This window comes from Sander lucioperca, chromosome 10 (assembly GCF_008315115.2).
Source record: "Sander lucioperca isolate FBNREF2018 chromosome 10, SLUC_FBN_1.2, whole genome shotgun sequence".
NCBI lineage: Eukaryota > Metazoa > Chordata > Actinopteri > Perciformes > Percidae > Sander > Sander lucioperca.
The window spans coordinates 31,468,862-31,493,028 of NC_050182.1; the positions used below are offsets into that span (position 1 = coordinate 31,468,862).

Here is a 24,167-nt window from a genome sequence, read left to right on the forward strand (position 1 = left end):
ATGCTCCATTCGGTTTGAAGTTATTTCCCTTGATAACCCCCTGCATGTGTGCCAGTGTGCCTATATGAGCGTGTTTTTTCGCCTTGAGGCATGTGGGAGGCCAGATCTTAGCCTCCCAGGACCCTTCTTGTCACTATTGTGACAGAAGAGAAATGAAGATGGACACAAACACACACATGCACACTTGGGCTTGATTAAATTTACAAATTCCTACCTCATTGCTTTAACACCTGCTTCACTCTTTCAATCCCCCCACTGTTCAGTCTTTTACAATTAACATTTTACCTTTCCTCATTACCTCATTTCTTGAGTACCTCTAACATGCCTTTGTGTGTGGGTGTTGGGCACAGGAAGAGAACTGTAACCAGATGTCAGTAAATGTTTTCTGGTGGTTACGTTGTTTCTGATGTTTCAGGTAACCAACCATTGTTTGAGAGTCCTGCTCCGTTTTAGCCCCTTGGTAAACAGTGAGAGTAAGTGGAGCAGTACCAGTGCTGTGGTCAGTGGACAAAGAAGTTAATTTCCTGCTATGGATTGGACATCAACAATCCCACATTATTAATGGTATGGAAAAGTAGAAAAAAAAGTAACAGTGCTGAAAGAGAGCACAGATAGAATTAGGGCTGGGCAATATATCGATATATCGATATCGTGATATGAGACTGGATATCGTCTTAGATTTTGGATATCGTAATATCGTGATATGACAAGTAGTGCTGTCATTCCTGGTTTTAATGGCTCGATTACAGTAAAGTTATGTACTTTTTTAACTTACCAGACTTATATCTTTTCTATTATTTGAATTATTTTTTAAATATTTTTTTGTAAGCACCTTGTCTACCCTACAATATCGCCGCAATATCGATATCGAGGTATTTGGTCAACTATATCGTGATATCGTTATATAGTGTTATATTTTCAGTCACCAAAAAGTCCCATTACGGTTTATCAAGCTGCTCTAGTAAGGCATGACCAGTCACAGCATTAATAGAGAAAACAGAACTGTCTGCTACTATATTTAGATTTACAGTTTCCAAAACTTGTTGTGCTTTGCCGTGGTAAGACGTATGGAAAAAGATAGGAGGACATCTGTTGTTAACTTGAATCAGCAAATGCGTAACTTGACAGTTGTCCAAACTAGCATTGTGACATTACTGGGCTTATGCTTCCTTTTGATGTATGATATTGTGTCAAATACCAGTGCCCTGGATCTGTTTCAAACAAGCTTCACTGGTATCATCAAACAGAGTAGGTGCAACAACAAGCCATGACAATCCAATTAATATTTCTCCGTAGAAGAGTGCCTAGAGTATCCGTAAGTGAATGTGCTACTTTCACACTTTACAGAGAAGACATATTTATGATTTATTATGTATTAAAATAACTTAAGGATGTCCGTTATAAAGTGCAAACATGCAGTAAAATAATTTGTGTGTGTAATCTGTGAAACTAAGACAAATGATCTAATAATGTTTTTAGGAAAATTATCATTATTGCTTTTTTTATAGCCATATAGGCTTAGTGTAACCTACACCAGACCAGTAACTGATGCACACCAATTAAAAAGCACATTTAAGCAATCTTAATTTTCCACATTTACATTACAATTAGGCTAAACTACTAAATTACAGTGTTTTTAGAGATTACAAGAAATCCTTTATTTTGTCAGGTATTGAGGGTAGAATTGAAACTTGTCAAGCTACAGATTCACTAACCACAAGCTACTAAGACACAACAAGGAATAGAGGTCGACCGATTTATCGGCATTTTTTAACATAATCGGCATCGGCCAATATCCCAGTATATCAAGCCGATTAATAGGCAGGCGCATCTGCGGGCAGCCTAGTGTTAAAAACATGAATAGGCGACATTTTTTACAGCGTACCCAGACCAGCTGCCTCCAGCCCCTCCCCTCGTGAAGTCTTGCCGTGTGTCTGTGTCTCGCGCAGCCACTTCAGGCCAAGGGGGTAAGCTTCGCTTCAGAGCTCGAATCTCCTATGGCGCCATTTTGATGCTACAAAGCGATCACCCCCCGTTAGCATTCCATTGACTGCCATTCATTTTGACGTCACTTTGACAGCGAATAACTTTACATCTGAAGCGTTTAAAGACTTTATTTGTCCATTGTTTATTTCTAAAGAAACACAACAATGTATAAAAGGCTCCATTACCTTGTACCTCACGTTATGGCTCCGTAGCAGACGTTTTTGTAAAAATAGGCTAACGATTGTGTCATAACCACGCGACTTACTGTCGTATAGTAGAGGAATTATCGTATAGTACAGGAGAAGCTCGCAGGCAGTTTGGACTTACATTAGCTGTTTAAGTTTAATTACTTATGTTAACTAGCATTTTAGTTAGCAATAATTAGCCTGTGTCCATGTTATCTCCTTACATATACCTACGCTCTCCTTCTCTGCAAGATTGGGAATTATTGAGATTTCTCTTGGCACAGCTACCAGAAGACTTCCAACTTTCAGACACGTTGCTCCGTCCAGAGCAACGGGATCTGTTGGTCCATTCTTATATACAGTCTATGCTTCAGGCTCAGACGCTACCGTTAGTAGTAGCATGTTGCTGGTGTTCTTGCCTTGGGATTAACTGTACTAATAAAACCGTACAAAACACCGCGGTCACACTGCTGTGGAAGCTCCCCGAATGTCATTTATCAGAGTCTGGTTGTTACCCCTGTCCGTGGCAGTCTCATCCACTCCTATAACGGAGCTAACTGGAGCTAGCTAACCGCTAACGGAGCTAATCATTGCTAACCGAGCCTTCCGAGTTCTTCTTCAGTTCTCCGTGCCTGTATGATGCAGTTAATGTATCCATTAACTGCATCTATGGACTCGAGCACGAATAAAACCCTTAATTTTATTAAATTGGTTAAATTGTTTTAAATTCCAACTAAGAGTTGTTTGAATGACAGAAATGTGCTCATATTAGATCCTAATGAGGTCAACAGGACATGTAACAGTATGAGCCCCAAAACAGATAAAACACACAAACAAATGAACAATGATCTAACAAACAAGGTGAACAAGAATTGACTTTAGAGAGCCCTAGTCTTAGGTGATTCAACAGGAGTTAGGAGGAAATAGTGTTGAGATTAATAATAACCTGTCACTTTCTGTGAAGCTTGCAGATTTGTATTCTTTTTGTATTCTTAAGTTTACTAAATGCTGCTAAGTGCACTAAACTTTATTTTTTTCATTTAAGTTTATTTGACAAAGTTTATTTTCTTCTTACCTGTTTCGTTTATTTAATATATTTTTCATACATTATACAATATACAGTATGTTTTTACATTATACATTTTTAATTGAAGTATATAAGTGTAGATTGGTGAAGTGTTCAATAAATGTTTTTGTTGAGAAATTCTGTGTATATTAGTGTTACATTTTATCTTTCAAATAGAGGTTTAAAAACAAGCACATATTGGCCAAATATCGGCCCAAATAAATCGGCAGCATTAATCGGCCATCGGCTGACCCTGATTTCTAAAGATCGGCATCGGCCAGAGAAAACCCATATCGGTCGACCTCTAACAAGGAATACCTTTATAAAATGAATGCTTGTACTAGGAAAAGGAAACACTTTGTATCACTTAAATTTGACAAAATGTGTCTGTGGGCTCTTAGCATGCAACAAATTGAATGCAAAACTGATGACCTTGATGCCTTGGTAACGCTGTTCTCATATTATTATTATTTTGCTCCCAATTAATGAAAGCAGAGGGTCCACCAGAGTCATTTCTATTCCAGTTTAATTAGTTTAGTTATTTCAAGCAAGTAACATATTCCTCATTTGGGAGTAGTTAAAGAGTAAGTGAAGGAGCTAAAGGGAAGAGACAGGTGGTTGTTGATGAGTTTTCAGGTGCTCTGGCTATCTCCTGCAGGTACTCGTTCTCCCAGCAGGTGATGATAGGCTTTCACAAGGTCACACCATTACCTCTCTCTGTCTATCACTCTCTCCCTCCTATCAAGTGACTCCAGTTTTCCCAACTTGAACTATTTTTTTTATTTCATCTTTTCCCATGTTATGTCGTTTCTCTCTGTCTTGTCTCTTTGGTTTTACAGTTCACATCCCTGGGCCAATGAGATATCGTTGTATGTATTACCAACCTGTCTCCACTGGAAAGCCATGCCCTGAGAGCCTTGTCCGGGTTGTGTCTAGAAATGATCATTTACCAGCTACAGTCTGAAAGATATTATATAGTAATTGTATTACATTTCCTTTTGTTTTTCACAACAACAACAAAAACAACCTTAAAATGCTCTAACAAATTAGCACTTTCACAGTTTGTAAAAGCACAGGGGTGTCATTTTACTACATCGGCCATATGTGTAATTTTAAAGAAGTGATTTAAAGGCTTTATACATAATTCACTCTAATCTGATTCAGGAGAGGACTGTGAATCTCATAAGCACCTCATTAGGACTTGCATTGCAACAGAGAGAAAATGATGGGGAGGGGAAGAAAAGATTGGGAGACAGATGGAAATGAAGGGAGTGAAGCTCAGTTCAAGCCTGAACTGAGATATGTAGTCTAGTTGGAAGAGCTAAGGTGATGAGAAATGTTTTGATGCATATTTTTGATTTATCAAGGGACAGCTCTATGATTATGATTGTCTTGAAACTTGTGATAGGCATCCTATATTAATATTAACACACCTATGATCATAGGAGAAAAAGGGAACAAATGCTACCAAATTCACGTACCGTAGTTTCATCTTTTTGTAAGAGAACAGGTGAAGATTGTTGCACAGGGCAGCTCCAAACTGAATGTGTGAATCTGGATTAATTTGTTTATTGGAGCATTCTGAAGAAGTGGAGACATTCTGAAGCTTAACAATGCCATATATCTTCTGGTTCCAGCTTCTCAAATGTGAGGATTTGCTGCCGTTTTAAATGTATTTAATATATTTGCGTTTTGCACTGTTGAGTGGACACAACAAGACATTTAAATACGTCCCCTTTGAGTTTGTCATAGACTTAAAAGTAAATCAAAAGATTAATTGTTAATACAAAAATAATTGTAAATGGCAGCCATAAAATAATTTTTGTTACTGAATGTATGGAAATGCCAGTGCGAGATATAGTTGATCTGACAGATGGCATATGGAGAGTACTAGATTGACCCTCTGTTCACCTGTACACACACACACACACACACACACACACACACACACACACACACACACACACACACACACACACACACACACACACACACACACACACACACACCACCTGCTGTTTCATCTCTAACTTTCTCGATTTCAGTAAAGCTGCCTCAGTGACATGATAGACAAGATCAATAATATCACTTTTTCGCTCAGTTTTTCCAGTTTGGGCATGGTCATATTTGTCTTGTGTTTGGACCAGTTTCACGCACTTTTTTACTTTTAAGGCTGTAATGTACTGATATTGTGTGTGTGTGTGTGTGTGTGTGTGTGTGTGAGTGAGAGAGAAGGTGAGAAAGACTGACCCACTCAGGTGGTGTGTGTGTGTGTCTAACAGCCAGCATACCAGCTGCCGTGTTCCTATCGAGTATCTTTAGTTACACACAGAGGGATTGGGCACTGAACCAAACCCTGTTGATCTGAAACATGATCCGTCTGGATCTATTCACCAACAGACAAATACACTGCGGACACAATAAACTTAGGCATACACGCAAATTACGTGAATGCGTATTCACCATGTACTCATGCACACTCAGGTTGACCCGCACAGAGTTGAAAGCCTTCGTCTATTTCAACAAGCTGCCTAATCATTTATTAATAATGCTCAACTGTAAGAGAGAAAAGGGCAACGCCAGGGAAGAGGTGTGTGTGTTCCCCGGAGGAGCACCTGTAAGCTTTTGACATTTTCCCTATTGAGCTGTGGATGCTTTTTCAGCTGATGTTGGCTAAACAAGCACTGACCTGGAAATTACTGGGATGAAGAGATACTTTATACTTATACTAGCTGCAAGATATAAAAGATGACATTCTCTCTCTTTGAATGAGTGTGTTCATTCTCCATGCACCTTCAGTGTGACAAGTGACAGCAGAATTATTTGAGAAACTTTGCTGTAATCAGTCCCTCCAGGATTTCGCGGCCTTTTTTATAGATTGTTGCGGCCCAAAATGCCTGATTTTGCGGGAGCTTTTGTAAAAAATTGCGATAAAAGTTGCATTGTCTTTTGTATGTTTGTTGCAATGAAGTTGCGGGAGACAGTGAAAGTTGCAAAAAAAGTTGCGATATTTTTTTGTATAGTTCTTTAAAAATGAAAAGGAAACTTGTTTTGGGGAGAATAAAACTACTCTGGGCTGAGTTTTCCTAGTAACCTTACCAAAAAGGCTCAGGATGCTGCAAATGTTGGTATAATATGAAAATGGCTGGTGGATTTATGACAAAAAATAATTTATTGAATGAATCAAATATGAACATATCTGTCAGTGGCTTGTTGATCTTTACATTGTTAATTTCCTAACCTGGCCTGGGACACACATTCGGTTTGATAAAGTACTTATTGGACTTTAACTTATCATTGCACTTAATAATGAGAGTAGCTGTCCTCAATTTAGGTCATTGTGTTGTCTCATCTCCTGTTTATCCTCCATCCACCGTGTGTGATTGTGTGTGTGCGCGTCAGTAGCGGGGGGAACTGTATGAGCAGCAGCCCCGCCCCCGCCAAGTGCAGACAGCCGACAGGATTGAAACAGCAGCCGCTGACTTTAGAGTAAAAAAAACGTTACAGTGTACATTGATGTTAAAACGTATACAGGTTGGCAGGCTGGTCTGAAATGTTTTGCACGGTCTTTCGCTGTACGTTTTGTTGGTAAATGTGAGATGATAGAGTCTCGTCTTCATATCGCAAACAAGCTCTCTCTCACTCCCGCTTGGTCAGTGGCACTCAGAGTCACATTATACTGACGTAAAGTCTGGCACGTGGGACTGCTGGGATTGGTTGAAGTCGCGGGAAACTCCTGTTATTGGTAAAATTTGCGGAAAAGTTGCGGTGATTGGTCAAAATTGCGAGTCGCACCAAAGTCATGGTGATTGGTTGAATTTGCCTGGAGGGACTGAGTAATGCATACACACTGATGAAAATACAAACACTCTTTCAAAGTCTCTCTCAATGGATGTCATATCCAGATTCTGTGTTAAAGTATAGAGACGTGCTTGATATACATTAAGTCATGCGAGATGACAGTAAGATGTCTTGACCTTTGCATTCCTTATGTTTAAACCTCAATGGTGAATTTTAGAAGCAATGCACACAGTGGAAGAGAAGGGATAGGAGCAGAAAACAGATGACAGCATGAAGGGTTGGTAAACTTTGAGAAAGAGGAAAAAAGCAGGAGAAAGAGAGAAACTAAAAGGAATGGTCTGAAAATGAAGGAGGTAAGAAAAAGAATTGTGGATGAGGTACAGCAGAGACCAAATGTAAAACAATACGTACATTTGAGTTTGTATATGTATTTGCATGTTAATGTGTGTGCTTATTTTTGTGTATTTAAATGTATCTGCAGTATCTCCGTGGATGTGGATGTGCCTTGATGATGTTATCAAAGCAATTTACACTTCATATAGGAGGGCTTGTTTCTAATTTTACTTAACACTACATCTTTCAGTTCAAAAGTCAACACACCACCTGCCATCTCTTCGTGCACTCCACACCAACCCATAAAAATAATACCATTTAGGAACGTTAGTGTTTTGTTCAAATGAGTCACATAAATAACATTCCTGATATTATTTTAACGTACATTGCACACACTGGACTCCCGTGTCGGGACACACATTTTATAGTCAGACATAAAGTGGGATAGTTTCGCTTTAATTTCTGATATTTTACACATATGAATGGATGAATACTGTGGGCCTACATACCCTAGTGGGATTATATGTGATTATAAGTGCATGTGAGTGAATATTGGCATGCAGATAAGTTTCTACGTTCCATTCATTGTCTCAATGCGCTGCATGGCAATCATGCAAATGCGTCAATTCGGCTGCGAAGGAGAGGGCAATGGCGTGGACTATGGCGGGTTCTAGTGTGAAACAGCAGGTGGACGAGGTGGTGCAAACTAGCCAAGAAGCAATTTCACAAAACAGTATTTGGAGTGACACAAGCCCAAGGCATACAACTTGGCTATAGGTACATATATGAGCAAAGAATGATGGATGCACGAAAACATACGCAGCAAGATGCCAACCTCTGTAAGGCGTGGGGTTGGTGGGTCGGTGCCCTAATATACCCGAGGCAGTCCTTAACCTCTGAGGTGCTGTAAACAAACAGACAGCTGGATATGCAAGGAGGGAGGAATCATGCTGTGGGCAATCAGGCCACATGTGGCATATAGGCTACTGTGCATTCCCTGGCTGCCCGGATATCACAGTGGTTTAGCAGTGACTTGTGATTAAATTATTGTGCGTGTATGTACATCTGGCTGTGAGTTTGTGTCAGATAAGGTATCACAATGCATTATCTCTGTGCTATCTAGGCACGTGTTGTAAACTGTATGTAGTACAGTTTACTTGTACTGTATATAGTGTTGTGCTTAATGTTTATTTGAAGTCACTCTGAAGCTTTAGAGCTTCCTGATTACAACTTTTATTGAATTTGACTTTCGCGTCTTTGAGGGCTTTACCATTGCAGCCCCAACAATAATAATGTGCAATTTAATGACAATTTTTTTTGCATTTATTATTATAGCGAAGCAAGGATTTTTTTTTTGTAGATGTACAGTATACTGAATGTTATAATAAGAAGTTGTACTTGTCGATATCTTAAAAATGTCGTAGCTTTCAACCTTTTCAAAATTCACGAGATTTATTGTCATATGCACAGTACAGAGACAGCTTGCAGCATGTAATGAAAAGCTTGCTTTGCCAGTCTTCCTTACACAACGAATAAAAATAGGAGAATAATACAATAAAGCTTAAACAAACACTAAATCAAACAATAAAAAAGTTTTAATAAATGGTTTGAAAAAAGATTAAAATGTATAAAGTGCATAAATATATATATATATATCTATTTTATTACCTCAAATAGTGATGATATTGTCCCTATTTAACAAACTTCTTTCTTTAATTTAGTCCATTCTTTATTTAGTTTATTTAGTTTTTTGCAGTAGGACTTATCTTTATTAGGATGCATTATTAAGCGTAAGTGTTGATCATACTGGACAGATACGAACAGCTGCGGATTTGCATGCAGGCAGCGCACACTTCTATACATTAAACAATCAGGGGTATGCATACCCAGCTCATGCATTCCACGCGTGCACACTGGAAAACGTGATGGTGTAGAAGAGCTTCTTCGATTGTTGTATTTGGCTAAACAACATAAAAAAGTAAAAAAAAAAAAGAAAAAACATTTTTGTACTATAACATGCTAAATTGAGAAACTTACACATTTGACTTACTATGATGGTTCTGCAGGTGTAAATAGCATTAATTGAGCTTTGGATGTAGTGTACATGGTGTTAAAAAACATTTCAACATGGATTTCAGCCATGAAATCTGATTTCCGCTGTGATTAGTACATTTTAATCTGGACCTAAACGACAGAACCTACAGTAAATGGTCAGTCTTCAAATACAAACTCAGGTCCATTTTGATGTAACAAAAAATGTGTCATTGATGTGACTAGTACTCGGATGTAATAAAACATTGTATGTGTGTTGTAGGCCACAGAACCTGGATCTGTATTGAACATGATCTTTACTGATTGAAAGTGTGAAAAGAAAAGAAGGAGAGAGATGTGATAAATGTGATCAAACAAAAGAGGCTGAGGCAGCTCTATTCATCCCCAACGACAACAATATTCACCATCCCTCTGACAAGCCAATGTATTTTGAAACTCAACTCACGCTGTAAAGCCCTTTTTCTTTCAACAATTTGCCCCCCTCTCTTCTCCTTTCTAATTGTAATGAACTTTGCCTTGAACCTTTCTTTTAATTGGTGTCGACTCAGATGAGAAATGTGTGTGGAGGGGAAAAAAAATCCTTTTTTAAACCTTCCATAAATTAATTTTTTTACCAAGTAAGGGTGCCCTGCATAGCAATTTAATCAGACAGTTGGCTTTGTTCTTGCTGCATGCTTGGCTTTTAAAGGACTGTTATTTAGAATAAATAAGGCACTGTGGTTAAATAAGGAGGCCTTTTAGATGGACTGATGAGCCACTGTGGAGCCACTTCAGACTGTGTAGGGTAGAAGACATCAGCCAGGGAAATTAATAGGCTGAATAGATGCTTAGACTTTTTACATCTATAATGAGACTCCTCTAACGCACATACTCTACATGCACTCACATATCTGCTTTCACATGCATACTCACATAGCATAAACAACTCAGGTGTAAAATACATAAATGCAATACACATGCATGCAGCATGGTACAAAGGACCAAACACAGACACACTTTTAGGGAATACAGTGAAATGTGCAAGACATCAATTATTTTAATTTCAACATTCAAATGGAAATATCTCTATCTCTATATATCTATAACTTTATTTATTTTGTCTTTTTTTTTTACACTTACTGAAAACAGGTCATTATTACAGCTGTGATAGCAAAGGAGAATGAATCAAAAACAATGATTGCAAACTGTTAGATGAAAATAAGAACAGAAACATTGGATGTATAATATCTTAATTCCTACAACACTGCTTGTAGATGAAAATAGTAAATCTTTTAGCAATGCTTTGTCCTCACTGCACTGACTACACACATCAGGCTAGTGAATTAACCATGAAAACACAGCTCTGTTAAGTGTTTAGGGTGTCATGGTTTGGTGCTGCTTAAGCTTTAGTGTCACAGGCCAGTTCTGATATCCCCTGCTGTGAGGGCCCACTGGAAATTAATGTTACCATGCTATGCTGCGCCACAGCTTAAGTACAGCATGGATCTGTGGGGTTTTGTATGCAATTGTCACACCAGAGGAAACAACAACTTACAGATTTTACTATAACTTGCAAACTTAGCTATTTTTTTCAAAATAAAGTAATGGACAATCATCAAAGATTACCAGAACATAGTTTCGGGGAGTTATTGGAACAGATTAACAATTTTATGGGTTAAGATTGGATACTGCTTTGCAATTACTACTTGTTTAATATATATATATATATCTCAAAATGTTGATCTGCAAAGATTGTTGATACATTCCAGGTCACTGAGCATGTGCCGTTCCATTTTTCTAAACCCTTGCTTGTAATAATTTATGACCTTGAAACCAATCATGATTGTTTATGCTTGGACTCATTTTGTGTGAATTCATTCAACCAAGAATGTCCTTTCACCTCTGTCTCCACTTCTGGTTTAAAATAATTGTACAGATGCACACACAAATCTATACATATACAGTGTATATGCACACATACACACACATCTTGTAACACTGGCAGAAAGATGCATGTATGCCTACACACACACACACACACACACACACACACACACACACACACGTTTTCAGATTCACACAGAGGCGAAAGGCCTCATGGGGAGTGGCTGTGGCTCTGAATGATAAATGCCTGTGTGTGACCTGACCTGTTTAGTGTAAGACTAAAACTGCCACGCCAACACACAACTGCAAACTGTTCCAAACACTAGCTCTGTGTGTGTTATTACCCGTTTACATTAAATAGAGGAGAAAACTCATATATCCAGTTTGTTTGTAGCACAAACCCTCTATGATCTATCACAGTCAACTTAAAAGACTGATCCCCATTGAAACACTGAGCATGTTTCATTTTCACAAACCTTAAAGTGCCCATATTATGCTAATTTTCAGGTTCATAATTGTATTTTGAGGTTGTACCAGAATAGGTTTACATACTCCTCTTTTCACCCTGTGTGTTGAGCTCTCCGTTTTAGCTACAGAGTGAGGCATCACACTTCTGTCCCATCTTTGTTGCGAGTCGCACATGCACAGTAGCTAGGTACTGCGCTACTAGCTAGAAGCTAGCAGTTCTCAATGGCAAAACACTGCTACAACACACACAAGTTCACCCTAATCTACAAAAGAAATTGTATCGAACTACTTACATGTCCCTTGTCTGCAAGTATTCCACGCAAAGTTGGAAGTCTCCCGGCTAATCCTGCCTTGTACTGACCGAAGTTGGAGAAACCGCTAGCTGATGTGGTATTAGCTAAAGTGGTTAGCTTAGTGGTTTGACCAGCTCACCCAAGGCCTGTACTACGAATCAAGATCAACATGCCCTGGATTTCTTTCAGTTACCTGGCTTCACTAACCCTAACAACCACGGTCCCGCATAAGCTGTGTCACAAACGGTGGTTAACAACTAGCTCAATCAACCCAGGGTTTCCCAATCCAGCGGCGCGCGTGTTCACATAAAAGAGGCGGTGTTTGCACAACACGACCAATCGCAAACATCTACCAGAGCCGCATATTGTATATAAGAAAAGCAAATTATAATTCTACATAAATATGAAGAACACAGACACGGTTTTGCAGGCAAAATGCAATACAGTCGCTGCTTCCTAAAACAGGAGGAAAGCTGGCAAAAAATAGCCGACGCTGTAAATGCGTAAATCACAACGCTTATCAATATCACTTCCTCATCAGTCAGGCACTAGATGCCATAATTACACTTGTGCTTTCCATAAGCTGTCGTTGCTTTAGCCTATTATTTCAGTTGCAACCCTAGCAGGGGAAGCGGTGTGAGAGCAAATAAAATATATAAAAACATAATTCAAACCGATGTGCGCATTTGGCAACACACGGCTCAAGATGCAGATAGCCTGTATGTAATTCCCTCCCATTAAAATCTATATATTTCAAAATACCCATCAGGGAATGTTAACGGGGTTGTCGGTCTCTAAATGTTTTAACTTTTATGAGCGCATCCCTCTCACCCCCTCTCTCCCCCTCTCTCCCTCTCTCTCTCTCCCTCTCCGCGCACCGAGCTCCGCCTGATCTTACCGTCCTAATTTCCACTGGTTGCGGTGACACCGTTATCAATCGAGTGTTGATTGGTCAGTAGGCGGTGCTTTTACACCAGTTGACCTCTAATCTCCAACATAACCTGCTCCCGACCAGGTTAGGCGTTCAGCATAAGTTACCACGGCAATTGAACCCGGTAACAAGTGATCCACCTTCGTGGTACAGAAAACCCTGGGTTGAACCTGAAGTTACCTCGTTAACGCCAAATTTTGCTTCGTAGTACAGGCCTCTGGAGACTGAAGGCAGGATACATTCAGAAATCCGTATCTCACTCAAAACGGCATGGATGTTTTTTTTTTTCAAGTTTGTATGCGTGTGGAAGCACCAGAGACACAAAATAACACCATAATATGGGCACTTTAATCTGTACATAACAACATCCTACTGACATTTGTTCTAATAAGCTCATGATTCTATTCTGGAAAACCACTCCTGGTTCCTTTTTAAAGACATTAACCCTCTGGTAACAACTTGATGTGTGTGTGTGTGTGTGTTTTTTTTCCCCCATCCTAAAATCTTAACCCAGAAGGTGGGTCTCCACAACAGCCTCAGGCTGGGGGGTTACTTCCATCATTGACCCATAACAGCGTCTCCTATAGAAAATAGGACTTTGCATTCGAAAAGGAACCCCTGGGACTCTTCCCAGGATTCAGCTTTGGGGTTTCCCTCTTTGTGGTTCACTCAAGTGCTCATCTTTAATGCAATTCCTTGCCCATATGTCTGTCTGAATGTTTGTTTGGGCCTTTGCCATTGATCCTGCTTTTTTAATCAGCATTTTCTTTATCGTGAACCATTGAAGCAGCAAATACAACTCATTTACAGTAATGCAATATTTATCACACATTCAACTCGTTTTTACAAGACAGATGTCATCCATTTCACAGCACTGGGCAGGTGTGTGAGGCAGTTTTTAAAAGGCTGTAATCTGAAAGCCTTGCATTTTCTCGGACTTGCCTTTACTAGGCCCATGTCGGCAATTGGCCTGCATCCTATCTCTGATATACCCGAAGGCCATGTGAGCTAGCCATAAACTAGCCATGTTATAGGTGTATTGATTGGTCAACAGATATACAGCCTATAGCCTATATGCTGTAAAACACAGCTGCCACGATGGTAATAATTGTGGAAAACTAAAAACGTAATGTAAATGTAATACATTATAGATTACTATTTACTGTTGTTTGAGAGTAATTAATTACAGTATACTATTGTCTCTGATTGTAATGCTTTACTCTACTTTTGCGTTACTTTTGAGTTACTTTCACCAAAATAACCACAGAAGTATGACTTGGCAGTCACCTTGTGAATTTCACCACGGGATCAACAAAGTCTCATCTTTATCCATTTTAAATAATAATTTATTTATTCATAATATTTTGTATTATTAATCTGAATCTGCAAAGTAACTAAAGTTATAAAATAATTAGTGAAGTAAAACGTAGCCTGCAATATGACTCAATACGACTTGTAGTAGAGAGTATCAAGTAGGAGAAAATGGAAATACTCAAAAGTACCTCACAATTATATTGAAGTATGGTATAGTTGCTTTCCGCCGCTGATAATTCTTAAAAAACCTGTGCGCCGAGATAGCTCAGTTGGTAGAGCGGGCGCCCATATGTAGAGATGTATGCCTCGACGCAGTGGGCTGGGGTTCCACTCCGACCTGCTACTTTTTGCTGCATGTCATTCCCCCCTCTCTCTCAACTTTCATTTCTTCAGCTGTCCTGTCAATAAAGGCCTAAAATGCCCCAAACAAAATCTTTAAAAAAAAAACTAAAACCAAACACCACTTAGGGTTGAAATGCGCTGTAACGCGAGTAACTAAGATTGTAACATGTTTATTAGTATTGCGTTATATTTACTGCATTACAGCAAAAAGCAATGCATTACTGTACTTCTGTTACTACCAACACTGGTTACCAAGTGGTTTGGGGCATGGCTATGGTTGTGGTCAAAGATCAATCTTTGTCTTTCTGCTGCTAAGTCTTTAAAAATGTAGATTGAAAACGACGTGTGCAACTTGTCTTAGGTGCTTAGGCTGTTCAAATCTGTATTGTCCTAAACATCAATTACCACAACTGACTTTTATGGAGCGTTCATGTTATTATCTTTTATTGATTACATTAGACATCCCATCTCTTACCTTCTCTGTTTCTTACCTTGCTTTAGTTTCTTCTGCTTTCAGCTGTTTTTCTCTTTTTAATTTCAGTTTTTGTCCCATTCTGTGTGTGTGTGTGTGTGTGTGTGTGTGTGTGTGTGTGTGTGAGAAAGAGATCCCAGGGGATTCTGCAGCTTTACCTCTCAAACCCCTCTCTTATCCCTCAATCGCAATCCTCCTTCACAGCCTCCGAGCTCTCGTCCTCCCCCTTCATATCCTGTTGTCATTCCTCTCCCTCTCCCCACTTGGTGATGAAGATGTGCTCTTTGACAGTTTGTTTTTTTCCTTCCTTTTACTCATCGCAAGTTCTCACTCCCTTGTTTCCTGTTTCTCTTCTGACGTATTCCAATCTCCCTCTGTATTTTGTTTAAAAAAAAGGTGCATGCTGTACATATTTTCTTTTTTTATTTTTTATGTTCTTATAAAAACCTTTTTTTACACAGGTACAAATGAGCTTTTAAGCCATCCCCGGCACATATACAATGATGTTTTCAAAATATTAATATTGATTAATATGCACTTTCCCATATAGAGAAAAAACTAAACAAAAAACAATATATTCCGAGCACATAAAAGGTCGCTGCATTTTAACCATGTGGATGTTTTTGTCAATAGGTTTTGCACTAAGAGCATTTGTTACTCTAATCACATTATATTCCAATTACACCGCCCGAATTAGTAAATGTATCCTCTGTTTATTGTCCTGTGGCTGAATCAGGAAAGCTAGCAGTGGCATTCAGATTTGTCATCATCCTATAAAGCATTTAAGAAGTAGGGATATTAAAGTAGCATACATGCAAACAAACTAAACTAAATGCATTACATTACATTAACATACAACACAGAACATAGTGTTTGTCTTTACTCTGTAGCTGTATGTTGCTGGACATCTGAACTCATTGTACACTTGTGGTGCATTAGAAGGTTACTGTTTAAACTGGCTGCTAACGTACACTGGGATTAATGAGACATCTTTACTGACTCTCCCTCTGCTTCATCGGTCATGTTTTCCTGTCCTTTATCTCATCTGACCATCAGCTTTTGTCCTGTTATACACACACCTTCTTCATTTCCTTCCCTCTGTCTTTTTTACGTGTTTATAGAGATGTTGTTTTGACAGTTTCCTGTCAATCACTCATGCATTTGTCCCTCTCCTCCCTTTCTCTCAGTTACATCTCCTAGAGACCATTGGTATAGTACATTAACAGCTTTCATTTAGTTTAGTTTGTTTGCAGTCGTCCCCATTGGCCCAGAGTTAGCTGCTGTTTTATTTATACTGATGGTGTCTTGACAGTTGTTTCAGTAAACTTTGCCAGTACATTTATTCGCAGAGGAGAAGCTGCTTTCTCCATCAGAGTAACACAGTGTGTTCTCTCCACACCCACTCAGTCTGGGCTGTCAGTCAGTGATGGAGATATATATATCCTGTTAGAAAAAAACAAGAAAATAAATATGGAAAAATTAATAAAACATTACAAAAATAAACATATTTTATGCATTATATGTTTATTTGGAGTAAACAGGATATATGTTAATTCAGAGTGGATCAAAAGTAAGTAAAAGTACGGTATTGTAATATATTGTAATAGCCATTGTGGAATTAAAATTGGGACAGTGACCATGTGTAAGTAGGAGAAGTTTGTGGAAATGGAAAATATGTGAAGTGGAAGATTAAATACATTTGGTCTCTCTCTCTCTCTCTCTCTCTCTCTCTCTCTTAATCACAATCACACACACTCATAGGCACACCAGCTCATATCTTAATTACTGAGGCTTGATGGGTACTTAACCTTGCCCCTTGCTGCTTATGCTAATGCAGAGAGGTCAGGAGTATGCTGATTGGCTGGCTTGCTGTCAACTCAGCCAGAAAACTGTCGGAGTGCAGATGAGAGGATGAGGGAGGAAAGGAGACTGAGGAGCAAGGGCAGGGGAAATATGAGAAAGGAAAATGACAGAAAATGTAGGGAAAGTTGTAGAGTTTAGATTCTCTGCCCGAGCCCGAACCGGCCGGGGCCAATATTTTACACCGCTATGATCGGGCCAGGCTGGGCCGGGCCGTTGATCAAGCATTTGTGTTTTTTTAATCATTACTTTATTAGCCTTATTCGGTGGGGAGCAAGCTATGCCTCTCCAGCTTCTCCCGTAGCTCTGGGTATAGGCTATGTCCTGCACTGACTTGAGTGTGAGGTAAACTGTGCTACATCGTGTCTTCCCCATCTGCAGCACTGTTGTCGGCCAGTGTGTCAGCATGCAGACCGTGGCGAAGGACAGTATTAATTAGGTGATCAAGACAAGAAAGTGGAAATATGGTTCCAGGGCTTTGATTATGTTGCTGCCTTGATCTGTAACCCACACTATTCGGCTGAGGGAGCTAGGGTCGAGTTCAACATTCGGATCCATTTGCGATCCATTCCATTCTGAATAAACAAACAGCGCAGTTTACATGCTTCGTCCTTGTCGCATTATTCATGAAGATAATTCTAAACAGATTTCTGTAGTTCAAACAACTCAGAATTGTAGTTGAGAACGTCAGTTATAACGGCCCACGTATTAAAAAATTGTCGGGTTTAAATCGGGCTAGGGCTCATAATTACAGTTAATGTGTCGGGCTGGGCCGGGCTCGGACACAACGTGCACGGGCTCGGGAAGGGTCGGGCTTGATTTTTTGGGCCCGATCTAAGCTCTTGAAAGTTGGGATGTAATGTTCTGTAGAACAATTTTTTTTTTTTTTTTTATAATTCATTACAACACTTTTTCCTAACATAGGTTGGAATCACTAAAAATGTCATTGTGTTAAGCAGCACACAGAGCTAAACACTATGTAGATATCAGTTACACAACCTTTTTCTCATTACTTTTACCAGTATGACCTCGTCCTTTAAGCAACATGTTTGTTAAGGAGCATATGGCTAGCTCTGTGTGTAAGCTTCCCCCCCTATGTAGTTATCTGTATAGGACTGAGGGTGTTTAGCAGCAGGGAGAGTCATTGAGAGGACACACACACACACACACACACACACACACACACACACACACACACACACACACACACACACACACACACACACACATAGTTCACAGTTGCTAGACTGTATTAGATGTTTCTCCACCTGACAAAATCTTGTGTTAATCGTGTTAATTTAGATCAGGTTCCAGGTCTGTGTGCCTTAAATCTCTGCCCTGGTTTCTAGACAACTTCAAAGAAAGACAATAGGTTTTAGAGATTAGGTGTTTCTATTCTGTTAGTGGTCATCATTAATGGTGACTACAAAAATGGAACATAAATTAACAGCCCTGTGTTCAGAGTAATGCAGTTACCGTTACTGGAAGCACCAGTCACTATGACACAATTCATCAGGACTAGTGCATAACAAAAGTAAATTAATTTGTTTATATAACACACCACCTATACTATTAAAATAATAAATGACAAAAGTTTAAGAGGAGGATAAAGCTGGTGATATTTTATAACGTTGACATAGCTTTTTTTCCGGATGTGAAACATTTATGGCAGTTGTGAGAACATCAACATTGTGGCTCATTTATGTAATGATGTCACTGCATTTGCGGTTGTAGTTGTGAATGGCGCTATACCAGACTGACATAATCCTCGAAGGAAGGGCCTCTCTTTCACTTCAAGTTTTGTTGTGAGAAAGTTGAAGAGGCCCTTAAATAGGTCATGCAATGTGGTACATCTTAATGCCTAGAGTTATTTCAATGTCATATTTACAGCAAGGGGCTTCTCCAAGTCAACCTGATCAATGCAGTTGGACATTTAGTCTAGTCTAATTTGACTGATTCACTGTGTCCACTCAGCTGTTAAAAACCAGTATGTACAGCACTTCCTCCCTACCATACATACCTACCTCAGAGGTCATACATGTATGCATGGACTGTATTGTACTGTATGCTTTTGTCATTGCCTCTGTGACCATTTGTATGTATATATGTACAGAGCATGTGGGTGTTCGGCCCCTGTGTTGGTGGGTGTGTGGTCTTGATGCTATGGGGGGCAGTAACAGAGTTGACGGGCCGTAGAGATTTAGGGCGAGATGCCAAGGAAGCCAAGATAACACGTGTGCACACGGGCGTGCACACGCACACACAAACACACACACACACACACACACACACACACACACACACACACACACGCACGCATCTCATCCTCTGATCTCAGGGGGCATCTGCTCTGGTCCGGGTCACTGGCAGCTAGCGCTCGATTGGGCGCAAAAGTATCCCCACAGCAACTGCGTCGCATAATCCCCATTCCGTCTTATCCCATCCACGAACTGTGTGCGACGTGATTGGCCTGTTTCGCCTGGGGCGCTGAGGCGACGTCTCAGGCGCTGTCTGCTTACTCGCTGTGTCAGCTATGGCTCTGAGTCTGTAGATGGGGAGCGAGTAGCGCATTAAAGGAACGTTTGGCGCATTTTGGCAAGAGGCGGTGTGAATTATACAGACGCTCCCCTGCTGTGAGTGTGTACTGTGAGTGTCTTGTGTATGCAGTGCTGCCAGTGTGAGTCCTTCATGAGGAACAGTGGGGGGAGAATAAGCTACTCTAAGCAGACAATATCCCTTTTTTGTCTTCCTCTGTCTCACTTCACCCAGTCTTGAAAGTTTACATCCATCCACCTTTGATTATTTACTGGTATCATCATATTCTACTTTCACATCCTTCGATGCCTCTGTCTGTTTTCAAGGTTATGTTTACACACCAGAAAAGACAGTGGCATGTATATTATTCGTTACCTTCTATAATAAAGGTGAAAGGTCAGTGGACAAAACCAGTGAATTTACATGGACATTAAAAATGTGCATTTCTGATGATCATTAGAAGTCCTGTTTCTCTGAATGTGCTGTTTTGTCTGTGGTGAGGCGTCATATCCAACAGGCTTTCTTCTTTCTTCATGTTTCATCTTTTTTGGCATCTTAAGTGATTTGTTGTTAACTGCTCAACCCTTGTATGCTAATAAAATAGTTATATTGAGAAATAAATATAAAGTCACTAGAATAATACAAACACCTCTGAATAATAAAAAAAAAACCATTACATTTCTGCTTTCATCTCTCTTCCCTTCATTCCTCCACCCATCTCTCACCAACTTTCATCTATCCCTCCCTTCCACATTCACATGACAATGTTAGCTGGCTTTGAATTGAGTTGTCTACCTTCACTTTTCTCTCTCTCTGTCCTCTCACACACCCCCTCCGCCTCCATCACTATCTCTTTGTTTTGCTGAAGAATACAAACAGTCTGAATTAAAACACAACTGACAGTTTGCATCCAGTTTCATTGCTCCTCCTCTGTCCTCCTCCCACTATTCCTCCCTCACTTACATGTCCCCCCTTCCATCCTTCCCTTTCTCTCTTGCTCCAGCTGTCAGGAGGCTTTATTATTAAAGATTCATGGCGGAGTCTGGGCAGCTCTTCCAAAAGCTTTTGTCAGACAGACCGAGTGTCTCAAATCTCACTGCCACTAACTGGAGGTGACATAAAGACTCACATCCAGAGATCCACAGGCGCACGGTCAAACGCACTCTCTCTCATTGTGGTTCGCTTCACTATTTTACTATCTGTTCAGCCCTTTTAATTAAAATCATCTAGAAAATGGGATTCTTAGTGCTACTTTTAATTTCAAATAATAAGTCATTGTAAAATACCTTATCAGTGCTTACTCTCTTGCCAAATGAACACTTCACACCGTGGTGAACTGTCCATGAATGTTGTAAACAATTGGTGTTATACATCTCTGGTTTTGGCTTTATGTTTTTTTTTCATCAAAAGTAATGGTGACCTTTTTTTTTTTTATTAATTTCATCTGCTGACTTCTGTGATGTTTTACTGATTGTTTTATCAGACAAAGGCTGTACTGTTTTACCACGATACTTGTTTTGACATGTTTTCTTTCACTCTCGCCCTTCTACATGCACACATGGGTGCATGCAATGTATTACACTATGATTGAACAGTATGTATTAATTACTATACTATACTTATAGTTTAATTTAATTACAGTATAGCAGATCTTTGTGCGAAACAAATTGTACTAATTAAATTAATATACTGTACATATCATTTTGTCCGGCTCCAAGGGGATTACAGAGCCAGGAGAGCGTGCTGTGCTAACTTGGGCCTTAATGCTCAACCATATAGTGGCTGAGATCACCTTTCTATTGACTTGTACTGCTGATATCATGCTTATACACCAACCAGCTCCTCCGTCACTTGCTGAACTCTCTTTGTTTATTATATTTAAAATTTGACAGGAAACAATGCAAAAAAAAAAAGTAATTAAAGGGGCATTGTTGTACCCCATTAGTATGGCAGGTTTCTTTGGTTCATTGTAGTTGGAATTGCAGAGATTTGGTTTCGCCCTTACATCCTATCTCCCACAATTTGTTAAAGATGACTTCTTACTTGCTACCTCCTATGCCCATTAAAAAAATAGGTTGTCAATCATAGTAGCCCATCTGTTAAAGTTCTTCTTGAGTTTTCAAGCTTACAACACAGCGAAACACTACAAAGTAGAATTTTAGGAATGTAGGATTTTGGGCTGATGGGTGATGACATTGTTTGTTGACCAAAGCTACCACCTATTATTTATGGGACATTGTGATGTGAAAAACAACCATTTATCAGTCCTTCCAGAAAAATGCAGTTTTTTTGTGATTGTTGCGGGGAAAAATCCTCGATTACTTCTCTTATTTCTTAAAAAATGCGATGGAATATGCAGGATATTTATGCAATTTTATGCAATGAAATAGCGGGAACTTGCAAAAACTGCGGTTTCATCATGGCTTCATCGCGGGGTTTGCAGCCTTTCGATGATGTTCACGTTGCGTAATTACATCACTTCATAACGTTCCCATGGCAACAAGAGAAAATGGCTGCTCTTGTGTGAAGTAACATTTTTCAACTTTCTGCTAAGATATATGTGACTTTTTTGCAATGAAAATGCGGGGATTATGAAATCATGCAAGCCCCGCATATTTTGCGCGGAAATCGGCAATTTATGCGGCGAAAGTGCGGCGTATTTGAAAAAATGCGGCCCCCGCATAAATATGCAGACTTTGGCTGATTATGCATTGAATTATGCAATCGCATACTCGCGTTTTTCTGGAGGGACTGATTTATATAAATTCAACAGTGGATCAGCACATAAGCTATCTCAATTTTACACAGTAACAGAATTAATGGTTTTCATCTTCAAATCAAAATTTAGAAAAATTACTTCCATACCCCTGCACCATGGGAATTACCTTGAGGACATTCTTCTCATGGACATTTCAGCAGGGAATAGCTTACATACCACCAGGAAAAACAAAAAAGTTCTCTCTGTAGTAGGGACGTTCACAGGCAGGTAACATGGTGTCCCTTTGTCACACACACCATTACTGCTACCCAATGTGCAACCAACTGGCCTTGTGACACTAAACAGTACACTCCAGAGTAATGTTTCAGCCTAATATCAAATCCAGTCAGCGTAAATGAAAACAAATTGGCTTGGATTGTGCAAACTGTTGGTGCAAAAATGCTATAATATCTAAAAATGTACTCTCTCTCTCTCTTTTTGTTTGCACAGAAAAGCCCTGGAACAACAGAAGAAGGTGGTAGTAGCAGGTTGTGTCCCCCAGGCTCAGCCACGGATGGACTACCTCAAAGGACTCAGCATCATTGGGGTATGTGTACGTGTGTGTGTGTGCTTTCACTTACTTATATGAAAGGGGTAATCTGAGTAATGTAGGGATGTGTTCATACAGCATATACTGTATGGCTGCATGTATCCCTTTGTCTTTATTTGTGTCTAATGGACAACATTTGAGAAGTACAGACGCACGCACGCACGCACGCACGCACGCAAACACGCACACACACACACACACACACACACACACACACACACACACACACACACACAGGCAGTTTGACCTGTCATCCACCTGGCTGCCAACCTGCTGTGTTGGTTGTAGTCTGGCCCTCCTGCAGCTTGGTTGATTAGTAGACCTCCCCGAAAGACACGACCAAGACTGCTAAGATGAACATAGTGGAAAGTAGAAAAGAAGGAAGAATTTGTCATGGAAGGAGGTAGAAAAGTAGGAGAGATAGAGGGGGGGGGGAAAGAGAAAGAAAGATAATTAATATGTATTTTATATATTTAGAATATTTTTAACAATGACGGAAAAATCTGAAAGCTGTCTGTCATTTTGACAGATAAGAACACTGAGGGTGATCTACTGTGACTTGTTGTAACCGGTACCAACAACGTTGTGTGTGTGTGTGTGTGTGTGTGTGTGTGTGTGTGTGTGTGTGTGTGTGGAGAGGCTACAGGCAGGCTACATTGAATACCTAACGTATGCGGACTGTTCGCGGAGCAGCTGTTGCAACACTAAGCTTCCACTATAATCAATAAAACTGGCTACACCAGGCATGAGAGCAGCGCGATAGTTGTGCGTATGCGCCACGGAGATCTGCTCTACAAACGTAAAAATAGGCCACGGTATCATGTCTTTTTATTCTTTGTTGAGGGGAGGGTCACCCAACGTTTTTTAGTCTAGGGGGTGGGGGTGTCACACAACTTCTGTATTCATGAACAACAGCAACATTTCAAAGTGGCTCGTTTGGTGCATACTTTTCCATTTAGATCTCAGTCTCGGCCCCCCATCGCTAGCAGATGGGTCTGACCCAACAAAAATCACAACATGACAGCAACATGTGTTTGGAGTTGATTTCTTTGAGAATGCAACCCTAGCTAACTGCGCCACCTGTTGCCAAAGTATCGTCACTGACATGAAGATGGAATATAATGAAGCTGACTAGCTGAAAGGTTTCACGTTGCCTCGAGCTGGAGCAACCACGGAAAATACTGAGCATCCACGTGTGCCAGACTGCCAATAGGCTACATTCATTTAAAATTAAACATTGCAGTTGGTGCTAAGTGTCGCGTGTGAGTGCTGATCGCGGTTACGTGTCAGTTAAACTTCTCATCTCCAATACTATCTAGAGAGCTCCAGCCAGCTCACAGCGGGGTCTGTGAAGGTGG

General features: G+C 39.9%; 1 protein-coding gene across 2 annotated transcripts in view; it reads left to right on the forward strand.

The window, feature by feature from the left end:
- The window catches only part of cdkal1 (CDK5 regulatory subunit associated protein 1-like 1), a 292,036-nt gene that overhangs the window by 71,786 nt on the left and 196,083 nt on the right, over positions 1-24,167 (forward strand). For both annotated transcript variants that reach the window (XM_031298668.2, XM_031298667.2), the window contains exon 5: positions 22,710-22,806. In XM_031298668.2, coding sequence (XP_031154528.1) covers positions 22,710-22,806 — 97 coding nt within the window. The remainder of the gene's footprint in view (positions 1-22,709; positions 22,807-24,167) is intronic.